Raw genomic sequence first — 19,366 nt, forward strand, 5'->3', positions numbered from 1 at the left:
TTCTTTACAAAAAATGTTACATTTCGTAGACAATCATGATATTATCAATTATTAACCTCCTCAGTACAAAGACACTTTAGTTGATTAACTGAGATTAAGCCATGTAGAATTGATTTTAATCTGTTTGCTATAGCCTTCATAATAATTTTGTAGGCACAACCGTACAAAGGACTATAAGCCTAAGATCACTCATGGTTTCAGACTTCTTAGGAATCAAAACAATGTGTATGGTTCAGACTTCAGACCCTTAGGTAGAAAAAAAAAAAAAAAAAAAGGTGTTCCAAGCATTTAAAGCATACTAACCGGTTTCAAAGAATTTGGATCTTCGAACACAGGAGGAGCTGCAAAACTGCAAATCGATAATGCATACTAGAATTTAGAAATTTCATGGACAAATACACAAGGCCCGTCTAGCTCAGTTGGTAGAGCGCAAGGCTCTTAACCTTGTGGTCGTGGGTTCGAGCCCCATGGTGGGCGATTTTTATCCGGGTCGGGTCCGTCTTCTATCTGTAAGCTTCGATAAACTAACTTCCATCCGCCCGGTTAGTTTTGTGGGCTTGGTCTTGGCCCATCTCTTAAAGAAGGCTTTGTTAAACTAACTTTTAATTGGGCCGATGTATATGATCTTCATTTTCTTGTTTAAATTAGTCAAGAGTTAATTTCAATTTCAGGGTTGGTCCCTTGACTATTATCACCTATGAATTTTTATCCTTTGATTTTCAATTGAATCATAAATAATTCTTTAAATATTGATCTTTACCAATTTTTATCCTCGATTTTTAATTTAATCATAAGTGATCCTTTGACTATTGATTTTTTCACATTTGATCCTCCACTTAAATATCATTTTAATAAACATTAAATTTAATGGCGCGTTTCGTTCACGGAATAGGCCGGGAATGGCATAGCATTTTCAGTAATAGGGTTATTCCTTTGTTTGGTAACCGTTTCTATTACCAGGAATAATATTTTTAGTAATAGTCTATTACCTCAAATAAGGTAATAGCTATTACTAAGGCCCCCTGGTATTAACCTATTACTTAACGCTTAGGAATAAATTTTAGAATCTATTTTCTTTTTTACCACTTTCTTTAACCTAATTTTTTAATCCTATATATAAATTTATCCTATTTCACCACCGTCGTCGCCACCACCACCATCACTGCCGCCACCACCACCACCACTACCATCGCCGCCGCCGCCACCACCACCGACATCGCCACCACCGCTGCCGCCCCCACCACTGTCACCGCCACCACCATCGCCGCCGCCGCCACCACCACCAAAACCACCACCCAGCAGCACCACCGCCACCACCACCACCACCGCCACAACCGTTGCCACCCCCACCACCACTGCCACAATCGTCACCGTCACCACCACCACCGTCGCCCCCACCACTACCACCGCCACCACCACCACTACCACCCCAGCACCACCACCACCACCACCATCGCCACCACCACCACCATCGCCACCACCACCGCCACCGCCACCGCCACCACCACCACAACCATCACATATTTTTATAAGGGTATTTATGTCTTTTAAAACATATTTCATTTCTATTCCTTAAATCAACCAAACACTGTAATATAATTCCTAAAGTCTATTCCTTCCGCGAACCAAACAATAGAATACAATTCCTTTCTATTCTTGCCTATTCCATTCCTTATGGAATAGCATTCCTATTACCTCAAAATTCATTCTGTGAACCAAACATGCTGTAAGAGTAATTATGTAAAAATTGTAGTTCTTCACAATGATGAACTCAATGTATTAAATTTATGAATACAATTTGTCCATCTCAATAACAAGTTGATTTTTATATTATTATTCTTACATTTAATGTTTATTAATATCTTATTTAACTGAATGATCAAATTTGAAACAGAATCAACAGTCAATGAACCATTTATGGTCATATTGAAAATCGAAGACGAAAATTGATAAAGATCAATAGTCAATGGACCATTTATGGTTCAATTAAAAGTCAAAAGATAAAAGTTGATAAATATTAATAGTAAATGGACCGTTCCTGTAATTAACTCAATACCTAAACTCGAAACATCTTATATTAAATCTTGAAATGTTATTTTCTTCTGTCGGGATTTGTCTTTGCTAAGATGGTTTTATTAAACTAAACTTTTTAATTGGCCCATAAGTTCTGTAGACTAATACATATCGATATCACGGTCTCTTATATGGTAAATTATGTTGTGCATCCGTATGCACCATGCATGGTGCATACGGATGCAAAAACGGCATCGTTTTATTAAAAACGTGCATCTCCCCTTAAAAAAAAAATTCAGGTTCGATTCCCAGCAACAACTTATGAACTAAAATTCCAGAATCAATGAACTATAATTCCAGAATCTAATCTATGAACTAAAAATTCCAGAATGAATAAACTAAAATTCCAAAATATATGAACTAAAATTTCAGAATCGAACTACAATTCCATAATCGATGAGCTATAATTCCAGAATCAATGAACTATAATTCCAGAATCAATGAACTAAAATTCCATAATCTATGAACTAAAATTCCAGAATGAATGAACAACATAATGTTGTTGCTAGGAATCGAACCTGAATTTTTTTTTTAAAGGGAGACGCGCGTTTTTAATAAAACGACGTCGTTTTTGCATCCGTATGCACCATGCACAGCATAACTACTCCTCTTATATGGTGTTTCATATTTATATAGATAATTTCTAAGGGAAAATATTTGATATTCTGTTAAAAATGTATAAGTGCTATATATCGGTGAATATTAAACGATGGACCATGGACTTGTGACCAAAGCCGGTTGATTATGAAAACGCTGAATTTTGGATACAGATTCACTCTCTTCCGATCGGACTTCAATCTGATGTGGTTGTATCTGCCATTGGTGCAGTCGGATGACAGAAACTTTGATGGGTCTATGCGAATTGAGCCTTCTATCGTGTGCGTGTAGCTATTGATGTCACCAAACCATTGAAAAAAGCAAATGAAGTTAAAAGAAGGAGAACGATACTTGGGCATTTATTGACTTCCGCTATGAGAGGGGCTACCCACCTTCTGTTTCCTGTGTGGAGTTATTGGCCATGGTGACAAGTTATGCCCTAAAATACTACAAGGTGTTGATTTAATGGCTGAAAAACCATTTGGTGCATGGCTGCGTGCGGGTTCGAGAAGGACTGTTCCATCTGTGGGACAACGGTGGATAGCGCCGGAATCCATTGCTGATCGTAAACTCTGGAAGGCGCCGGGTATGGATGTTGAAGTTACTATGCCAAAAAACACGGAGAAGGCGGGTCTTGATGTGCAAGCCCGCCTATAATTATGAGTTTATTATCTTGGAATTGCTGGAGACTTGGCAACCCGATAGCAGTTTATGTGTTAGCGGACCTTATCCGCGCTAAGAGGCCGAATGTGGTATTTCTAATGGAGACTTTCGTTGGCAACGTAGACGGGAAGCATGGCAAATGCTGAGATCGCTGTCTACCCAAAGTACACTACCTTGGGTGGTGATGGGAGACTACAACGATTTTCTTGATCAATCTGAGAAAAGAGGTCGTGTACCCCACCCGGACTAGTTAGTTACAGGCTTCAGAGAGGTGGTGGTTGATTTGTGGACTACAAGATTTCCCTTTTAGTGGTAATCTGGGAGCAATCTCGAGGCACTAGTACTAATAAGGTTGAGAAAAAGCTGGATCGAATATTATCATAATTTATCCTAATGTTATAATAATAGTAACCGATAAAACGTTAGAATCCTTACATCCAATACTTGGTTAACTTTGTTTGAAGGGGCCAAAGCAAGCTCGTTACTTTGTCCATATAGTGATCATTTGCCATTGATACTTACTCCAGTCGCGGTGCAGCGAGGATGTAAAAGGAGGCGGTTTTGTTTTGACAAGTGTCATGGAATTGTTTCCCAAAGTTGGTGCAAAACAGTAGATCTTGATACCCTCACCAGAATTGAATGTTGTGACCAAGACGTAATATGAATGTCAAGACCAAAACATAACAAAATTGTTTATTGGGGACTAAATTTTAAAAAATTATTAAAGTTGTAGACTAACTCTTATATTAACCCTTAAAATATAAACGAGTTATAAAAGTTATTACCATATTTAAGTAATATGAATGTGACTGAAACCCAACAGGGTAGTTCAAGTGGTAATTGAGCTCTCTTTGTGGGAAAGAATTTCAGGATAACTTAGGTTTGATTCCTACAAGTGACGATTCTCATTGGGCCAGCTTCTGTGCCTCTCGGAGCGAACTGAAGTTAAAAAAGAGATGACAACAGCATATTGGTTTATCACTATGATTTTTGCATGTTTTACTGCTAGTGCCATTCCCTTGTACAGCACATAATATTCTTATGCATGTTTTAGGCTTCATTCTAATTTTTTATAATTTAGATTTTCATTCTCACCAGATTATATCTTAGACCTCATAAATCCGTCGCTAAGTTTATGAGGAGATAAATAGAGTAGTTTAAAGACTCAAAACTCAAACCCAAACTCTAATAGTTGTGGCAAGAATTGAACCCCTCACCTTATCGCTGAAAGCAAGTCTTAAGTGAAGTTTTTATTTGACTAAATCAATGCCTTGTGGCGCAAATTATGCTGTGGAAACGTGTTCACCATGCGCATGGTGAACGCAGGGGTAGATCCATAATTTCTATACTGTAAATTCATAATTTTGTTTTTCATTTGTTGTTAACGATGTTTCTCTTTTTGCAGTCACATTATTTCGTCTTCGCAGTACAGAAATTATGAATCACCAGTACAGAAATTATGAATCTACAGTATAAAAATTATGAATCTACAGCTTAGAAATTATGGATCTATCCCGTGTTCACCATGCGCATGGTGAACATGATTCCACATCATAACTATTGGCCCTGTGGCTTTAGGCTTCATTTTTTTCTCAGACCCTGGGTTGTTTGGTAGACATGAATTGCATTGCAATTCCACCACAATTATATTCTTTGGTCACTCCAATTACAATATTTGGTTGGAGGGAATTGCAATTCCTTCTTTTTGCTGAATTGCAATTCATGGGGTACCCCCTAAATTACAATTCAATGGTTGTGGGAAATGAAAAAATAGATGAAATGACATTACTGCCCTTGGTTATTATTACTATTATTATTACACAATGGTATTTTAATCTTTATATCACTTCTTTCCTTCTCAATTCCAATAATTCTATTCCTCCATACCAAACAACGTAATTTGAATTCTTACTTTATCCTCACATTCTTTTTTTTTTTTCCATCAAATTACAATTCTTTTCTCACATAATTCTTTCCCTTCAATCAAACCACTTGTAAATCACTCATTACCATGTCAACTATTCCAACACCCATAGTTCATGGCACTAGGTTTCAACAAAACAGCATATTGGTTTTCCTTAAAATAACATCTACTTTTTTCTCACTCGACAAAAACTGGTGACCTGTTTCAATGATTTTTCTTGCACCAGCATGTGCACAAAAAGTTAGGATTGAATATAGTAATGGTTAGCCCCACCAACTTTAAAGCTTGTGAGACAACATGCCACAGCACCAAATAAAGGACCATTCACTCTCTCAACCCCCTTATCATCTATTTTATCTAAACAATTATGCCAAGACAGCAATGACTATGCCTTTCAACTTTGGCCATTACCACCAACTCAGCACACAAGGATTTATGTCTGATGATGGATATCGATGTCAATAGTATGGATATAATTAGGTATAGTATATTTGATTGCACTAATATTATTACTATCGATATTATCTAGTACAGCAAAAAATAGTATATATGATTATACTTAACAAATAGAAAATAAAAAATTTCAAATATATGATCAAGTCAGAGCAACGGTCTTAAGTAAAAAGTGCAGATTAATGTAAGTCATCAATCTTGAAAAAAAAACTCAACGTGCTAATGCCCTCATAAATGTTACAAAGTTTTAAACACCCAAAAGTGTACAAAGCAAATCAAAGTGCATCCAATAATATGTAAAAACGCAATTGTCATGAATGCACTTTTACATATCAATCAGATCCACTTTGTAGTGTCATTTGAGTGGGTGGCAGATCTTGAATGCACTTTTACATATCAATCAGATCCACTTTGTAGTGTCATCTGAGTGATAGATCTTGAATGCACTTTTACCCACTAGCTCATTCGAATGGCAGATCTTGAATGCAATTTTACTTACCAACGAATGCATTTTGTAATTTTGCATAATGCACATCCACACTTTTTACGGAAAGATTTATTTTTACTTGAACTGACCCCTATGGTAAAAAATGTTCGGCCATTAACTTCTTTTTTCCCTTGGTAATATTAAGAAACTTGCTAAAGATCTATGTAATGTTAGTTTTGTCTTTGTCAAACGATTTGCAAATAAAGCCACCCATTTATTAGTTAGGGACGCTTTATTCATTTCTGATTGTAAGGAATGGAGCTCTTCACCTCCCTTCTTCCTTTCTAATGTACTTTATTCCGATCTTAATTAATGAATTTCTGTTCTTGTTGTCGAAATATTAACTTCTTTTTTTGTGTATAAAACTAAAAATATTCCAGGATAAAGGAGAGTAGACAAAAGAAAAAGGTCCAGACACAAGTTGCTTTTTCTTGTCAGCAACACACAACACAGCTCATACAAATCCAACTGCCAAAATATTCATTCAAGAAATCATGTGGGTTACAGAGCAAGAAGCTGAGACAAAAGTCTCTGAATAAGATATGAACAGAAAAGAATTAAAGTAGAGTATCTCATCCCTTTTTTCGTGTATATATAGGTCATAATAAATACAATGATGTGGAAAAAATGTATGTAAGAATATTTCACACAAAATTCAGGAAAAAAAAATGTGCTCGTTGGCTAAGCAATTCACGCAGTTTCTTGCAATTGCCGAGACAGTAAGAGAGTTAGCAGCCTGTAGAGTTTATACACACAGATATGCGCATCTGAACATAGACGACAGTACCTTCGATCAGTTGAAGCCACCGCCCTTACTTCCACTACCACCGTACCCTCTACTGTCTTTCCTCATCCTACCCATTTCCATTTCTTGCGTTGTTTGGCCTTCGCTGCTCGATCCAGACGGGTTTAAACCGTATTCGCTGGTTGGATTGCTGTACTGGCCAGTGCTGCCATATTCTTGACTTCCCAAGGCCATCTTTCTGAATTTCTTCATGTCTTCGTTGTATTGCATTGCATCGTAATCTGAACTCTCGTATGAACTTCCGTATGCTGCACTGTGCCCCGGCCTGATTCCTTCGTTAAGATCAGACAACGACATATCTCCTTCTAGAGCCCTCACTACCTGTTCAATTTCAAAACATGCTTGTATTTAAGTTCACATATTTGGAGAAAGGGAGTGTTATTTCACAAGTTGAGTATCTTCTTTGATGGTATTTTTAATACTTGTAAAGGTGAGAAATGGCTGTAAGCTGATTGGGTTAGTGGGTTTGACTAGTTGAAAGCATCAGCTTATTGTAGAAAAGTGTTTAGTAAATTAGCTGTTCGAAAAAGCTACTTTGAGCAGCTTTTTGAATTTTAACATTTTGAATTTGAAGCAATAAGTTGTTACAAAAAGCTAATTAATCAAACACTGATTGTTTAACCAAGTCAAACAGCTAATAGTGGTCAAATAAGCCAAAAGTAGCTAATAGGCTAACTATTTTACCAAACATGGTCAAAATGTCGGAAATTTTGAGGAACAGAAATCTAGAACCTAGTCCACTAAGACACGAGGTCTGTAATTCATGAGACAAGTTAATTATTACCTGGCTCATTCTAGGTCGACGCCTGGCAGAATGACGGACACTAGCAGCTGCACAAGCAATCATGCGTAACATTTCATTGTGGTTGAAATCGTTTTCTAGCCGTGGATCAACAAGGGTATTAAAGTTTCCATCTTCTAGAGCTCGATTGAGTAAAGGCCTTGCCTGTAAACGTATAAACCGTTAGAAGAGCAACCAAAAATGCAACAGATAACGTAAAAACTTCTACCGATAATTCACAATCACTCACCCAGTCCACCAAGCTATCGTCCATGAAAGCTTGGTTAGAATCAACAGGTCGTCGCCCAGTAATTAACTCTAGAAGCATTACCCCGTACGAGAATACATCAGACTTGTCAGTAAGTTTCCCCGAGGAAGCATATTCCGGGGCCAAGTACCTAGGGTGAAGCAAGATTGAAACAAATAAAATCAGAATCGATCAGCAAACGAAGAAAAAAGAACATTGAAAACAGGTAAATATGATAAAGAAATAGCTCTTAGTTCTTACCCAAATGTGCCCATTACTCGTGTTGAGACGTGAGTGTTAACGTCAGAAGTGAGTTTCGCAAGTCCAAAATCAGCCACCTGAGAAAACGAACAAGCTTCATACATCAGTATAGTAACACAAACATCTCGATAGTTGCCTCTTGCATTAATATTCAAACAAATTTCAGTAATTCATTGCCCGCACATTTAGACATCTATGACCAAAATCAAAAGAGACCAATAAGATCAAACACATTTAGACATCACGAAAGTATAATTACCTTTGCCTCGAATTTGAAGTCCAGAAGTATATTGGCAGCTTTGATATCTCGGTGAATGATTTTTGGATTGCCTACATTTTAAAACACGAAATACATTCAACACAAAAATCAAACGCGCAACAATATCAAACTAGAGGGGTATGTATGTAAGCAGAACTCACAGTCTTCATGCAGATATGCCAATCCTTTTGCAGCACCCAAAGCAATCTTAAGTCGCATGGACCAATCCAATGGAGGCCTTCCTTTTCCTGTTACACATTAGGGTTTGTAAGAAGAAACATCATTTGACAACTTAATGTATGACGGGTAGGCAATTGGTTTTATATACAAAAAACTTACCATGTAAGTGAAATTCCAAGGTGTTATTCGGCACAAACTCGTAGACAAGCACTCTCTTAGACCCCGTGATGCAGTATCCGACTAAAGAAACGAGGTGTTTATGATGAACACGGCTAATAATCTCAACCTCGGCTTGGAATTCCCTCTCACCCTGTCCACTTCCAGCTTTTAGCCCCTTAACCGCAACCTCTTTGCCATTAGGAAGAACTCCTCGATGCACATAGCCAAAACCGCCTTGTCCAAGAAGGTTAGCATCGGAGAAGCCATCAGTTGCCCTTACCAATTCTTCATAAGTGAATGTGCTCTTCGAGAAACCTAAGGCCATATCCGGTGGAGGTGGTGGGAGTGGAGTCGAAGACCCTGAATAATTGGATGAAGCTTCAGTGCTGCTAAAGTAAGGCGGAGGTGGAGGCGGCAGTTGAGGTGTTGAAACCGAAGAAGGAGATAGAGGAGGACGTGATGCCCCGAGAGGAGGAGGAGAGGGCTTCGGAGGAATCATAACAACATGATCAGAAGGCGGTGGAGCATAATGCTGCCATTGTTGCACTTGGCCACCATAAGGATCAGCTGTCCAGGTATAGAAGTTAAAACCAGTTTTCATCAGCATTTAGAATTGGATATATAGACTCAAAAATTGTGTTGAAAATGATAAATTACACTTATATTCTCCTTGTTGGATCTAAAGGGTTAACTTAGCCAGATCTAATCTATTCCTTAGCATTCTAAACAGATTAAAGCTATCTATCAAGAAAAACTCGAAACATTGATCCAGTTAACCCTGCTAAAGTCAAAACACAAAACAAAAATGGAAAAACAGGAGATTTCGTGAAACTAAATATTAAAAAGCAGAAAAATCAAGATGCTTGAACAATCGAAGCAAAAAGGAGGTCACCTTTAGGCCCAGAAGGTGGATGTGGTGGTGGTGAAGGATAGTAATGTCCATGATCTCTTCTCCTTTTCCTTCTGCAACATATGAACATCAAACTCAGCACTGCCAGTATGAACACTCCTGCAATGGCTACTCCCACCACCAACCCTACCGATAACCCCGACGATCCATCATCAGACGGCGGAGATGGGGTCGAAGAGCTCCCTCCTCCGCTTCTAGGAGCTGGTGGCGAATTCCTCGTCCCGGAAGGCGACGGAGGAGCCGGAGTAGAAGGAGACGTACCCGAGGGAGGAGACGGGGTGCTGGAAGGCGGAGAAGGAGGAGACGGAGTGCTGGAAGGTGGAGAAGGAGTCGACGGGGGAGGCCGGGACGGAGCCGGGGAGGACGGCGTCGCCGGCGGCGGGGGAGACCTGGACGGAGCTGGAGTCGAAGGTGGCGGCGGGGAAGTAGTCGCCGGTGGGGGAGATTGCGCTGGTTTAGGAGGTGGTGACGCGGCAGGCGGCGGAGTGGTACTACTATTGGTGGGTGGCGCTGGGGGTGACGTCGGAGCCGGCGCTGATCGCGGCGTTGGTGAAGACGACATTTTCCGATTCCCTTATAAGGAGGAGAGGAAAAAGAACGACGAATGAGGAGAAGAAATACGCCGGCGTTATATGCAGCAAAGCAATGCAAACGAGTTTCTCTCTCTAGATTGCTTACTGAGTCACAGACAGAAGAGAGAGAGAGAGAAAGAGAGATTATAGGGATAGTCCGAAAGAGATGGTGCCGCCCGATATGACCCAGTTATCCTACACGAGTATAGACGTTACAAAGACGAAACGAAATACGAATAAAGGGACAAAATAATTAATTAATTAAAACGTTTTTTTTTTTTTTTTTTTTTTTTGCGCCTCCCATCTTAAAATCAAAATTTTCCTCTGATTATAATTATAGATTATAGATACAGTGAAAATATTGAATATCGACTAATATTCATTTCTCTTGACACTTGACATAATTTTATTTTTTTTTTTTCTTTTCTTCAAATGGTAATAAAGTTTTTTTTTTTTTTTATGTAAGATTATTTATAATGTTTATTATAGGTAAGAAAATGTTAAGAGCATGCTCAGTGTGAGATTTTGTTATGTACTAGTACACCACAAAATGCATCATCCTTAATGGTGCATTTTCAAACTCTTTGTGGTACATTTATTTTTGTGATACATTTATGCGTATCTAATAGTGAGTTATCGTGCGATCGTACGAGAAGCTCTGTCCGCACAAGAATCTGACCTTATAAAATTAATAAAAATGTACTTATTGAGCACGCTCCCGTGTTTCACGCGCAAATCTTACATTTGTTTTCTCTTTCTCTCACATGGCGGGGGCCAAAAAAAACATAACTTGTAGGATAAAAAAAAAAAGAGTAAATACCCAAAATGGTCCCTCAACTATAGCTAAATTTACAAATTGGTCATCGACTTTCAATTTCAACCAATTAAGTTCTTAACTTTACAATTTTAACACAATTTGGTCCTCCGTCTATTTGACCGTTTGTTGACTGTGATTTTTGAGCATATATATGTAATTTCATGGTCCATCGTCGGGTTTTTAAGGTTCCGGTTGCATTTCCAGACCGCACTGTTACATTTGAATCCACTGCCGAAAGCAATCTACCATCCGGTCTCCTTTCTTCATCCTCCCTTTGGATTCAATGTAGTTGAGTTTATACTAGAGCGAAAAAGACGACGTGTTTCCGAACCGGTGCAATGTCATCATGGAGGTCTCCACGTGCTCCGACGAGAGCTGAAGGTTCTTCTGGAGATCGTCGATCACAGTCAACAAATGGTCAAATAGATGAAGGACCAAATCGTGTCAAAATTGCAAAGTTAAGGACTTAATTGGTTGAAATTGAAAGTCGGGAGACCAATTTGTGAATTTAGCTATAGTGGAGGGACCATTTTAGGTATTTACTCTAAAAAAAATCACCCAAAAAATCCATCTTCTCATTGTTAAAAGCCCTTCTTTAATTTTTTTTTCCTATGCAAAAACTCCAAAAAAAATGCATTGGTGTAAATTAGTACTCTCAAAGCGGGTTGACCCGCCCACCGCGGGCCAAATTTCTGGCGGGCTTTTGTGGGCCAACTTCCAGGCCCACAGGCTAGGGTTCATGCAACCCTAGCCCGTCCCACGCGGGTTGGCAGGCCCCATGGGGGGTTTTCAAAGTTCAAAAAAACAAAAAAGTCTACGAATACTAATATTGCGAATTTGCAATCCAATTTTAAAGTCTAACAAAAATTAATATTATTCAAAGTTCATAAAAATAAGTAAAGTCTACAAACAACAATATTTTTTTTTGTGTTTAAATTTTTTTAAAAAATACATTTTTTAAATGTTAATATCTACTATCTATCTACCATACTAATAAGAGCCAATGAAAGTTAAGGCCTATAATGGCTAGAAAAAATGGTCGTCACATTATTAAATCAAATGAATGATTCAGATTTTAATTTTTTATTGAGATTTCCTAATTTATCTTTAATTATATGATTATCCGTTAACTTTTCCGTTAAATATTATCTTCTCCGTTAATTTTCGTTAATTCACTGTTAACCTTGCCTAGAAATCCTTATAGAATTCTAATATTAAAGTCTTAACAGAACTCTAACCCACAAATCCTTATAGAATTATAACTACACCAGTACTCTAACTCTAATATAGAATTATAACTACACCATTAGTCTAATTATAATATTAAAGTCTTAATAGAACTCTAACCCGGATCAAGCACAACATCAACGGAGAATTCTCCAGGTATGTTTATACATCTCCTATCATATTTCTATTTATGCTGCAATATGCTGGATTGCCGGCACCCCCTCAAACTCAATCTTATGTTTCTATTTACGCTGCAATATGCTGGATTGTCGGCACCCCCTCAAACTCAATCTTCTGTCAGAATACCCTCAAACTATATTAGTATATACTAGTATTTTCACCTGTGCGATGCATGTAATGGAATTGGTGTTGTAATACGTTGCAATATGCTGGATTGCCGGCACCCCCTCAAACTCAATCTTCTGTCAGAATACCCTCAAACTATACTAGTATTTTCACCCATGCGATGCACGTAATGAAATTGCTGTAATATACTAAGAATATTTAAATCGATATATAATTATTTAAGAGTTAATTTCACCAGAGGTCGCTTATCTCCTGACAATTTCAAATTTAATCCTAGACTATAGTTATTAATTATTACGATTTATTCTATGTTATAATTCTTACGTTAATATTCTTACTATTATTATTAATGCTTAATTACTTTTAGATATATTATTACCACTTATATTATTATTATTATATTATTATTATTAGTTTCTTTTCAAGTTCCATTAGTATATAATGACCGTGAGGCACAATAATAATATAACTATAATTAAATATTCTTATACTGTATTCCGTGAGTCACAATAATAATATAACAATAATTAAATATTCTTCAATTCTATATTCTTATTTTTTTTAATTAAAAATTTTAAAAATTCATTAATAAAATATAAGGTTCTCATAGTTTTTTCTTAGAAACTATTTAATAAAGCATTTTTTTTAGAAATTAGTGGACCAAACCGCCTACGGCTGTTTGCGGTGGATAGATCTCGAAAAAATACGCGATTTCAAAAAAACATTTGTCCAAAACGGACAACTGAGTCAAAAGTTATGCCTTGCCGAACTTTTGACACTTTACAACCTAAAAAATAAATAAATAAATAAAATTAATCGCCAGTTCAGCCGGCGAGGCGGTTGCGGAGGAGGCCGATTCCGGACTTCCTAGCCGCGGCCAGCGGCGCGATAAAAAAAAATTATTATTTATTATTAGGGGGGTTTGGGTAATATTAACCCAAAATGTATATGTGTTGTTTTTGTTTTTAACCCATAATTATTGTACGAATAAGAAAGTAGAAATCAATATATTTTGTTAGGAATAGAGATTTTTTAGGAATTGGACGGGAAGTTAAAATTGCAGGATTTTTTTTTTATATATATATAGTATAGATGTATAGATAGATAGATTACAATAGGAATTGTATTACAGTATTTTATAATATTAGAATAGAATTTTAACCCAGAATTATTGTACGAATAGGAAAGTAGAAATCAATATATTTTGTTAGGAAGAGAGATTTTTTAAGAATTGGACGGGAAGTTAAAATTGCAGGATTTTGTTTTTTTTTTTTATATATAGTATAGATGTATAGATAGATAGATTACAATATGAATTGTATTACAGTATTTTATAATATTAGAATATAATTTTAACCCAGAATTATTGTACAAATAGGAAAGTAGAAATCAATATATTTTGTTAGGAAGAGAGATTTTTTGAGAATTGGGCTGGGAATTTTAACCCAGGATTTTGTTTTTATATATAGTATAGATTTAATATATTATGTTTTAATCTTTATTTTCTCTCCCTTATATCCCGTATTTGATTTCAACCATACCCATATAATTATTTTATTGACAATTATAATCAATCTTGACTTGACTATATTTTCTTGCATTTGTAAACTTAGAATTATCTATTTAAGTACGCAAATTCAACATTCAATTATCTATGCATGAACAACTCCAATATAATATTGTTTTGATATATTTAAAGTACTTATTTGAAAATAAACATTATATTGGACATTATCACAGAAAAAAATTAGTTATATATACAGCAAAGCAGCGTACTACCTTGTTATGTAACATATATATGTATATATATTTTTTAAAATAGGGCCTGGCCCGCGAGTTGCGGGTCTTAGCAGGCCAGCCCTGTTATGCCAGCTATTTCGTGGACTAATTTTTTGTGGCTTTAATCCGCCCCATTATATTGCGGAACGAGTGTGGATTAACTCGCAAATTTTTGACCCACTCTGACAACCTTAGTATAAATGTTCTAAGATGATTTCTTGACGGTTAACCAATGAACAACCATTAGGGAGTCTCATTCTACCTCTATGCAATGGAAACCTCATCCCAAACAATACTAGATAGAGGTGACCACGGTTCCGGTTCAAACCGGAACCGTAACCGGAACCGTCACTATACTAACCGGAACCGAACTGGAACCGTCCGTACAGTTCCGGTTCCGGTTCTTAACCGGAACCTATAAGGTTCCGGTTAAGGTTCCTATAATATTGGAACCGGACAGTTCCGGTTCCAAACCGTAAAAAAAAAAAAAAAAAATTAAATTGAAATTTGAAAAGCCAAAGCCGCAAGGCTTTGGCTTTTCAAAAGTCTAAACCAGCAGGCCACTGGCGTAGGCCAGTGGCCTGCTGGCTGCCAATAGCCATGCTATTGGCCAGTAGGCCAATAGCATGGCCTAACTTTAGTTTTTTTTTTTTTTTTTTTTTTTTTTTTTTTTTTCAAAATTCCGGTTAGAACCGGCGGTTCTAACCGGAACCGCCGGTTCGTGAACCGGAACCGGAACCTTAATATAAGGTTCCGGTTCCGGTTTCCCCATTTGCGGAACCGGAACCGGCGGTTCCGAACCGGAACCGAACCGGAACCGGAACCGCGGTCGCCCCTAATACTAGGAGGGCAACAATATTTTTGCTTCATCCACACAACAAATCACAATGTGTAAAATATAATTTCTCAAAGAGTAGTGAATTTAACCACCACATTTGTATTTAATTCCACCCACCCTTTAAAATATAATTTTATACAAAGATACTCCATTTAAAATAAATTCAATTTTGACCAACATATAATTTAGACAAATTATAAATAATGTGTTTTTTTTTTTAAAGTATATAGTGTATATTTTACCCATCCAAAACTTGTTCATTTGCTGCTTTATTTTTAAAATTTAATTTAATTTGTCCTATGCTGAGGCGTTCACATGGGAGGGGAAGATAGAGAAAAAAGAGTTGGAGTGGGACCCACGCGGGTGGCCCGCGCATTTCTCCGGCTTTTACTCGGTTCGACAGTTTTGGTGTCCGTTTGGTGGCGTATCTGGCCTGCCCGTCTTTTTCTTTTTAAATTTTATTCTTTTTGTTTATTTTCTTTATTTTATTATTTTATTTCACGTCAATTACGGCGCATATTATAATCCCGTGTTCTTCAACGGGTCAAATAATTTTTTTGTTGCTATTTTCCTTAATCATTCTTACCCTAAGTTAGATTCTTATTTTTAGTTAAAATTAGGGAGACGTTTTGGTTTTTGGTTCGATTTTTTTTTTGTTTTGATTTCGGTTTTAGTTTTTTGATTTGAAAAAAAAAAAGAGTAAATCATTTGGATTAACATTAGAGTTTGATTCGATTTGAAACGGATCGGTTTTAGTTCGGATTTAATTCGGTTCAGTTTAAAATCTCCAAATTTAAATATTTCCTAATTTTTTTAACATACTACCAAATAATACTACTACTACTACTATTATTATCTTTATTATCATTATTATTATTATTATTATTATTATTATTATTATTATTATTATTATTAAAAAATCATATAGAATTCGGTTCGGTTCGGTTCGGTTTTTGTTAAACCGTTCGGGTTCAGTACCGACCTGTTCGGTTTTCTATTATTAGTTCGGATCGGTTCGATTGGGAGGATTAATTCATCTGTTACGGAATTAATTTCATATTAATTCCAATTTTGAATTCTAGAATTAAACTCCATGTTCAATAGTCAGTTTTGAAGGTTACAAACAGAGTTTAAATGTCAAGAATGAATGCTATTTACACCACATTCCTCTATATAAGTTGTTGTTGAGAAGCAGATTTTTAACACAGAGAACACATATAACGAAATAATATTTTCAGCTCCAAAATCTTCGTTTCTACTCCTTTCTTAGCATACTGTGTTCTAAGTTTTGCTCTACTAGTTCGCCGGGTTCTTTGTTTGGGTGCTCAAACACTGAATCGTAGCACGTTTTATCCTGGGAAACCTAGGCTACACCGCTCCTAGCACTTGTGAGAGGTAGCAAATAAGGTTTTAAGGAAATAGTGGTCGCTCAACTCGTGCTAAAAACCTACACCAAACACGAGCCATATCTCTTCACCCTTTCCTTCCCTTTTCTTCCATAAAATAATAATCTTTCCACTGGATTATTATTTGGGTTTTACCAACAAATATCCATCAATCTTAAAACCTTATATTCCCTTTTTCTCTGTTGAGTCTCTAATTTCCTAGAAGAAATGGAGAATCTCGTACTGCCGGGGAGGAAAATGTTGTTGAGAACAACAGTGGTGGGAATGACAACAACGTTGCAAACTCCCAGGCACCACTAGTGAACGTTGGTTCACAAGATGGTGGGAGCACCGCGGGATACATTCCTACGATGCGGGTACCTACGGTACCAAGTGGTTCGGCTGAAAGACCAGAGAAGTTCACCGGTATCGAATCGAACTTCAAGAGATGGCAACAGAAGATGTTGTTCTACCTAGCAACTATCGGTTTGGCAAGGTTCTTGACCGAGAAGGTTCCTAAGTTGAAGGAGTAAGCTGCTCAATCCGTGATGGCGGTTGGCTATTGGAAAGATTCGGACTTCCTTTGCCGAAAATACATCCTAAACGGATTTTGTGCTACGTTATACGATGTGTATCGAAATATAAGCACATCAAAAGTGGTGTAGGAAGCTTTGGATCATAAATACCGAAGCGAGGATGCCGGCACAAAGAAATTTGTGGTTGGCCCATTTCTCGACTTCAAAATGGTTGATTCCAAAACCGTGTTAAGTCTAGTAGAAGATTTGCAACTAATCTTCGATGAGATCCGTGACGAGGGCATGGTGTTGAGTGAAGCCTTCCAAGTGGGATCTGTGATCCACTTGTTACCTCCAGGTTGGAAGGACTTCAAGAACTACCTTAAGCATAAGCGAAAGGAGATGAACCTGGAAGACCTGATCCAACGACTCAGAATTGAGGAGGGGAACAGGAAGAATGACGAGAAAGGTCCTGTTATTGATGTCGCTAAGACCAACGTTGTGGAGCACGGTAAAAGCTCCAAGAGGAACAAGCGGAAGCTTGGTCCGAAGGGAGGCGTTACCAAGAACAAGTTTCACGGTATATGTTATAATTGTGGCAAACCTAGCCACAAATCCTCTGAATGCAAGGCTCCAAGAAAAAAGAATAAGAGTTCTAAAGCCAATGTTGTTGGAGAAAATAGTCAGAAGGAGGTCGAGATTAGCCTTTCGGCTATGGTGGCGGAGGTGAACCTCGTGGGCTCTAACCAAGGTTGCAAAACTTGGCCGCCTAGCCGCCTAGGCGGCCTGGGCGGTCAAACTCGGCCAACTCGGCCGAGTCGACCGATTTCGTCTGATTTTGACCGTTTTTGACCGATTTTGTCTGATTTTGACCAATTTTGTCTGATTTTGACCAATTTTGTTCAATTTTGACCGATGTCGTCTTTCATTAATTATTGATTTTAATATTATTATGACATTATGACTTATAAATTATCATTATTTCATTTATTTAGATGTGTTATTTGAGTGAACGTTGAAAACAACCTCATTAAAATTGTCGAACTACAAGTCTGTCACTATTTTTTAAAATTTTTTTGGTGCCCGCCTAGCGCCGCCTAGATCGCCTAGGCGCTAGGCGCTGCCCGGCCGCCCGACTAGCGCCTAGCGCCTACTGCAACCATGGCTCTAACCCACGTGAGTGGTTCATCGACACCGGTGCAACAAAGCATTTATGTTGCAATCGTGAGATATTCAACACCTTTGAGATTGTTGAGGGTGAGAAGGTGTGGATGGGCAACTCTGCTCAGTCTGCTGTGGAAGGCATGGGCAAGTGGTTCTGAAGATGACTTCCGGGAAGGAACTAACATTGAGCAACGTGCTGTTTGTTCTAGAGTTGAGGAAGAATTTCGTGTCTGGCTCGCTACTGAACAAGCATGGGCTCCGCATGGTGTTCGAGTCAGACAAGGTTGTTTTTTGTCTAAGTTAGGAATGTTTGTTGATAAAGGATATGTAACTGATGGGTTTTTTAAGCTTAGTGTAATTCATGCTATCAATAAAAGCAAGGTTAACTTTGTTTACTTGCTTGAGTCTTCCAATTTGTGGCATGGTAGACTAGGTCATGTTAATTTTAATTCTATACGTAGATTAATTAGCATGCACCATATTCCTAATTTTCAAATTAACACATAACAAGTGTGAAATTTGTGTTGAGGCAAAACTAACGAAAGTACCTTTCAAATCGGTTGAAAGGGAAACTAAACCACTAGAATTAATCCATAGTGATTTGTGCGATTTTAAATCGATACAAACGAGAGGTGGCAATAAGTATTTTATCACATTTATTGATGATAGCACACGATACTGCTATGTGTATTTGCTTAAGAGTAAAGATGCAGCCGTTGATAAATTCGATCTTTATAAGAATGAAGTAGAAAACCAACTTAATCGGAGAATTAAAAAGGTTTGAAGCGATAGAGGTGGTGAGTACAAAGCACCTATTGGTGACTTTTGTGCAAGCATAGGTATCATACATGAGCGTACGGCACCTTACGCACCTCAATCGAAAGGTGTTGCCGAACGAAAGAATCGTACATTGAAAGATATGATGAATGCGATGCTTATAAGTTCGGACCTACCTCAAGTTATG

General features: G+C 37.5%; 1 protein-coding gene and 1 non-coding gene across 2 annotated transcripts; one reads left to right on the top strand and one right to left on the bottom strand.

Annotated features, from left to right (window-relative positions):
• Nucleotides 1-404: 404 nt before the first annotated feature.
• TRNAK-CUU lies at nucleotides 405-477 on the top strand. Its single transcript has one exon. It is a non-coding gene; the product is annotated as a tRNA-Lys (tRNA).
• A 6,177-nt stretch (nucleotides 478-6,654) lies between these two features.
• LOC109147981 (proline-rich receptor-like protein kinase PERK1) lies at nucleotides 6,655-10,548 on the bottom strand. The gene is made up of 8 exons (XM_019295672.1): nucleotides 9,782-10,548; nucleotides 8,890-9,456; nucleotides 8,712-8,798; nucleotides 8,551-8,621; nucleotides 8,292-8,368; nucleotides 8,034-8,181; nucleotides 7,787-7,948; nucleotides 6,655-7,323 (listed from the first exon to the last, which is right to left on the bottom strand). The coding sequence occupies exons 1-8, from the start codon at nucleotides 10,359-10,361 to the stop codon at nucleotides 6,991-6,993; spliced, it is 2,025 nt and encodes a 674-aa protein (XP_019151217.1). The 5' UTR covers nucleotides 10,362-10,548; the 3' UTR covers nucleotides 6,655-6,990.
• Nucleotides 10,549-19,366: the final 8,818 nt, after the last annotated feature.

Source organism: Ipomoea nil, unplaced genomic scaffold (assembly GCF_001879475.1).
Source record: "Ipomoea nil cultivar Tokyo-kokei standard unplaced genomic scaffold, Asagao_1.1 scaffold2036, whole genome shotgun sequence".
Taxonomy (NCBI): Eukaryota; Viridiplantae; Streptophyta; class Magnoliopsida; order Solanales; family Convolvulaceae; genus Ipomoea; species Ipomoea nil.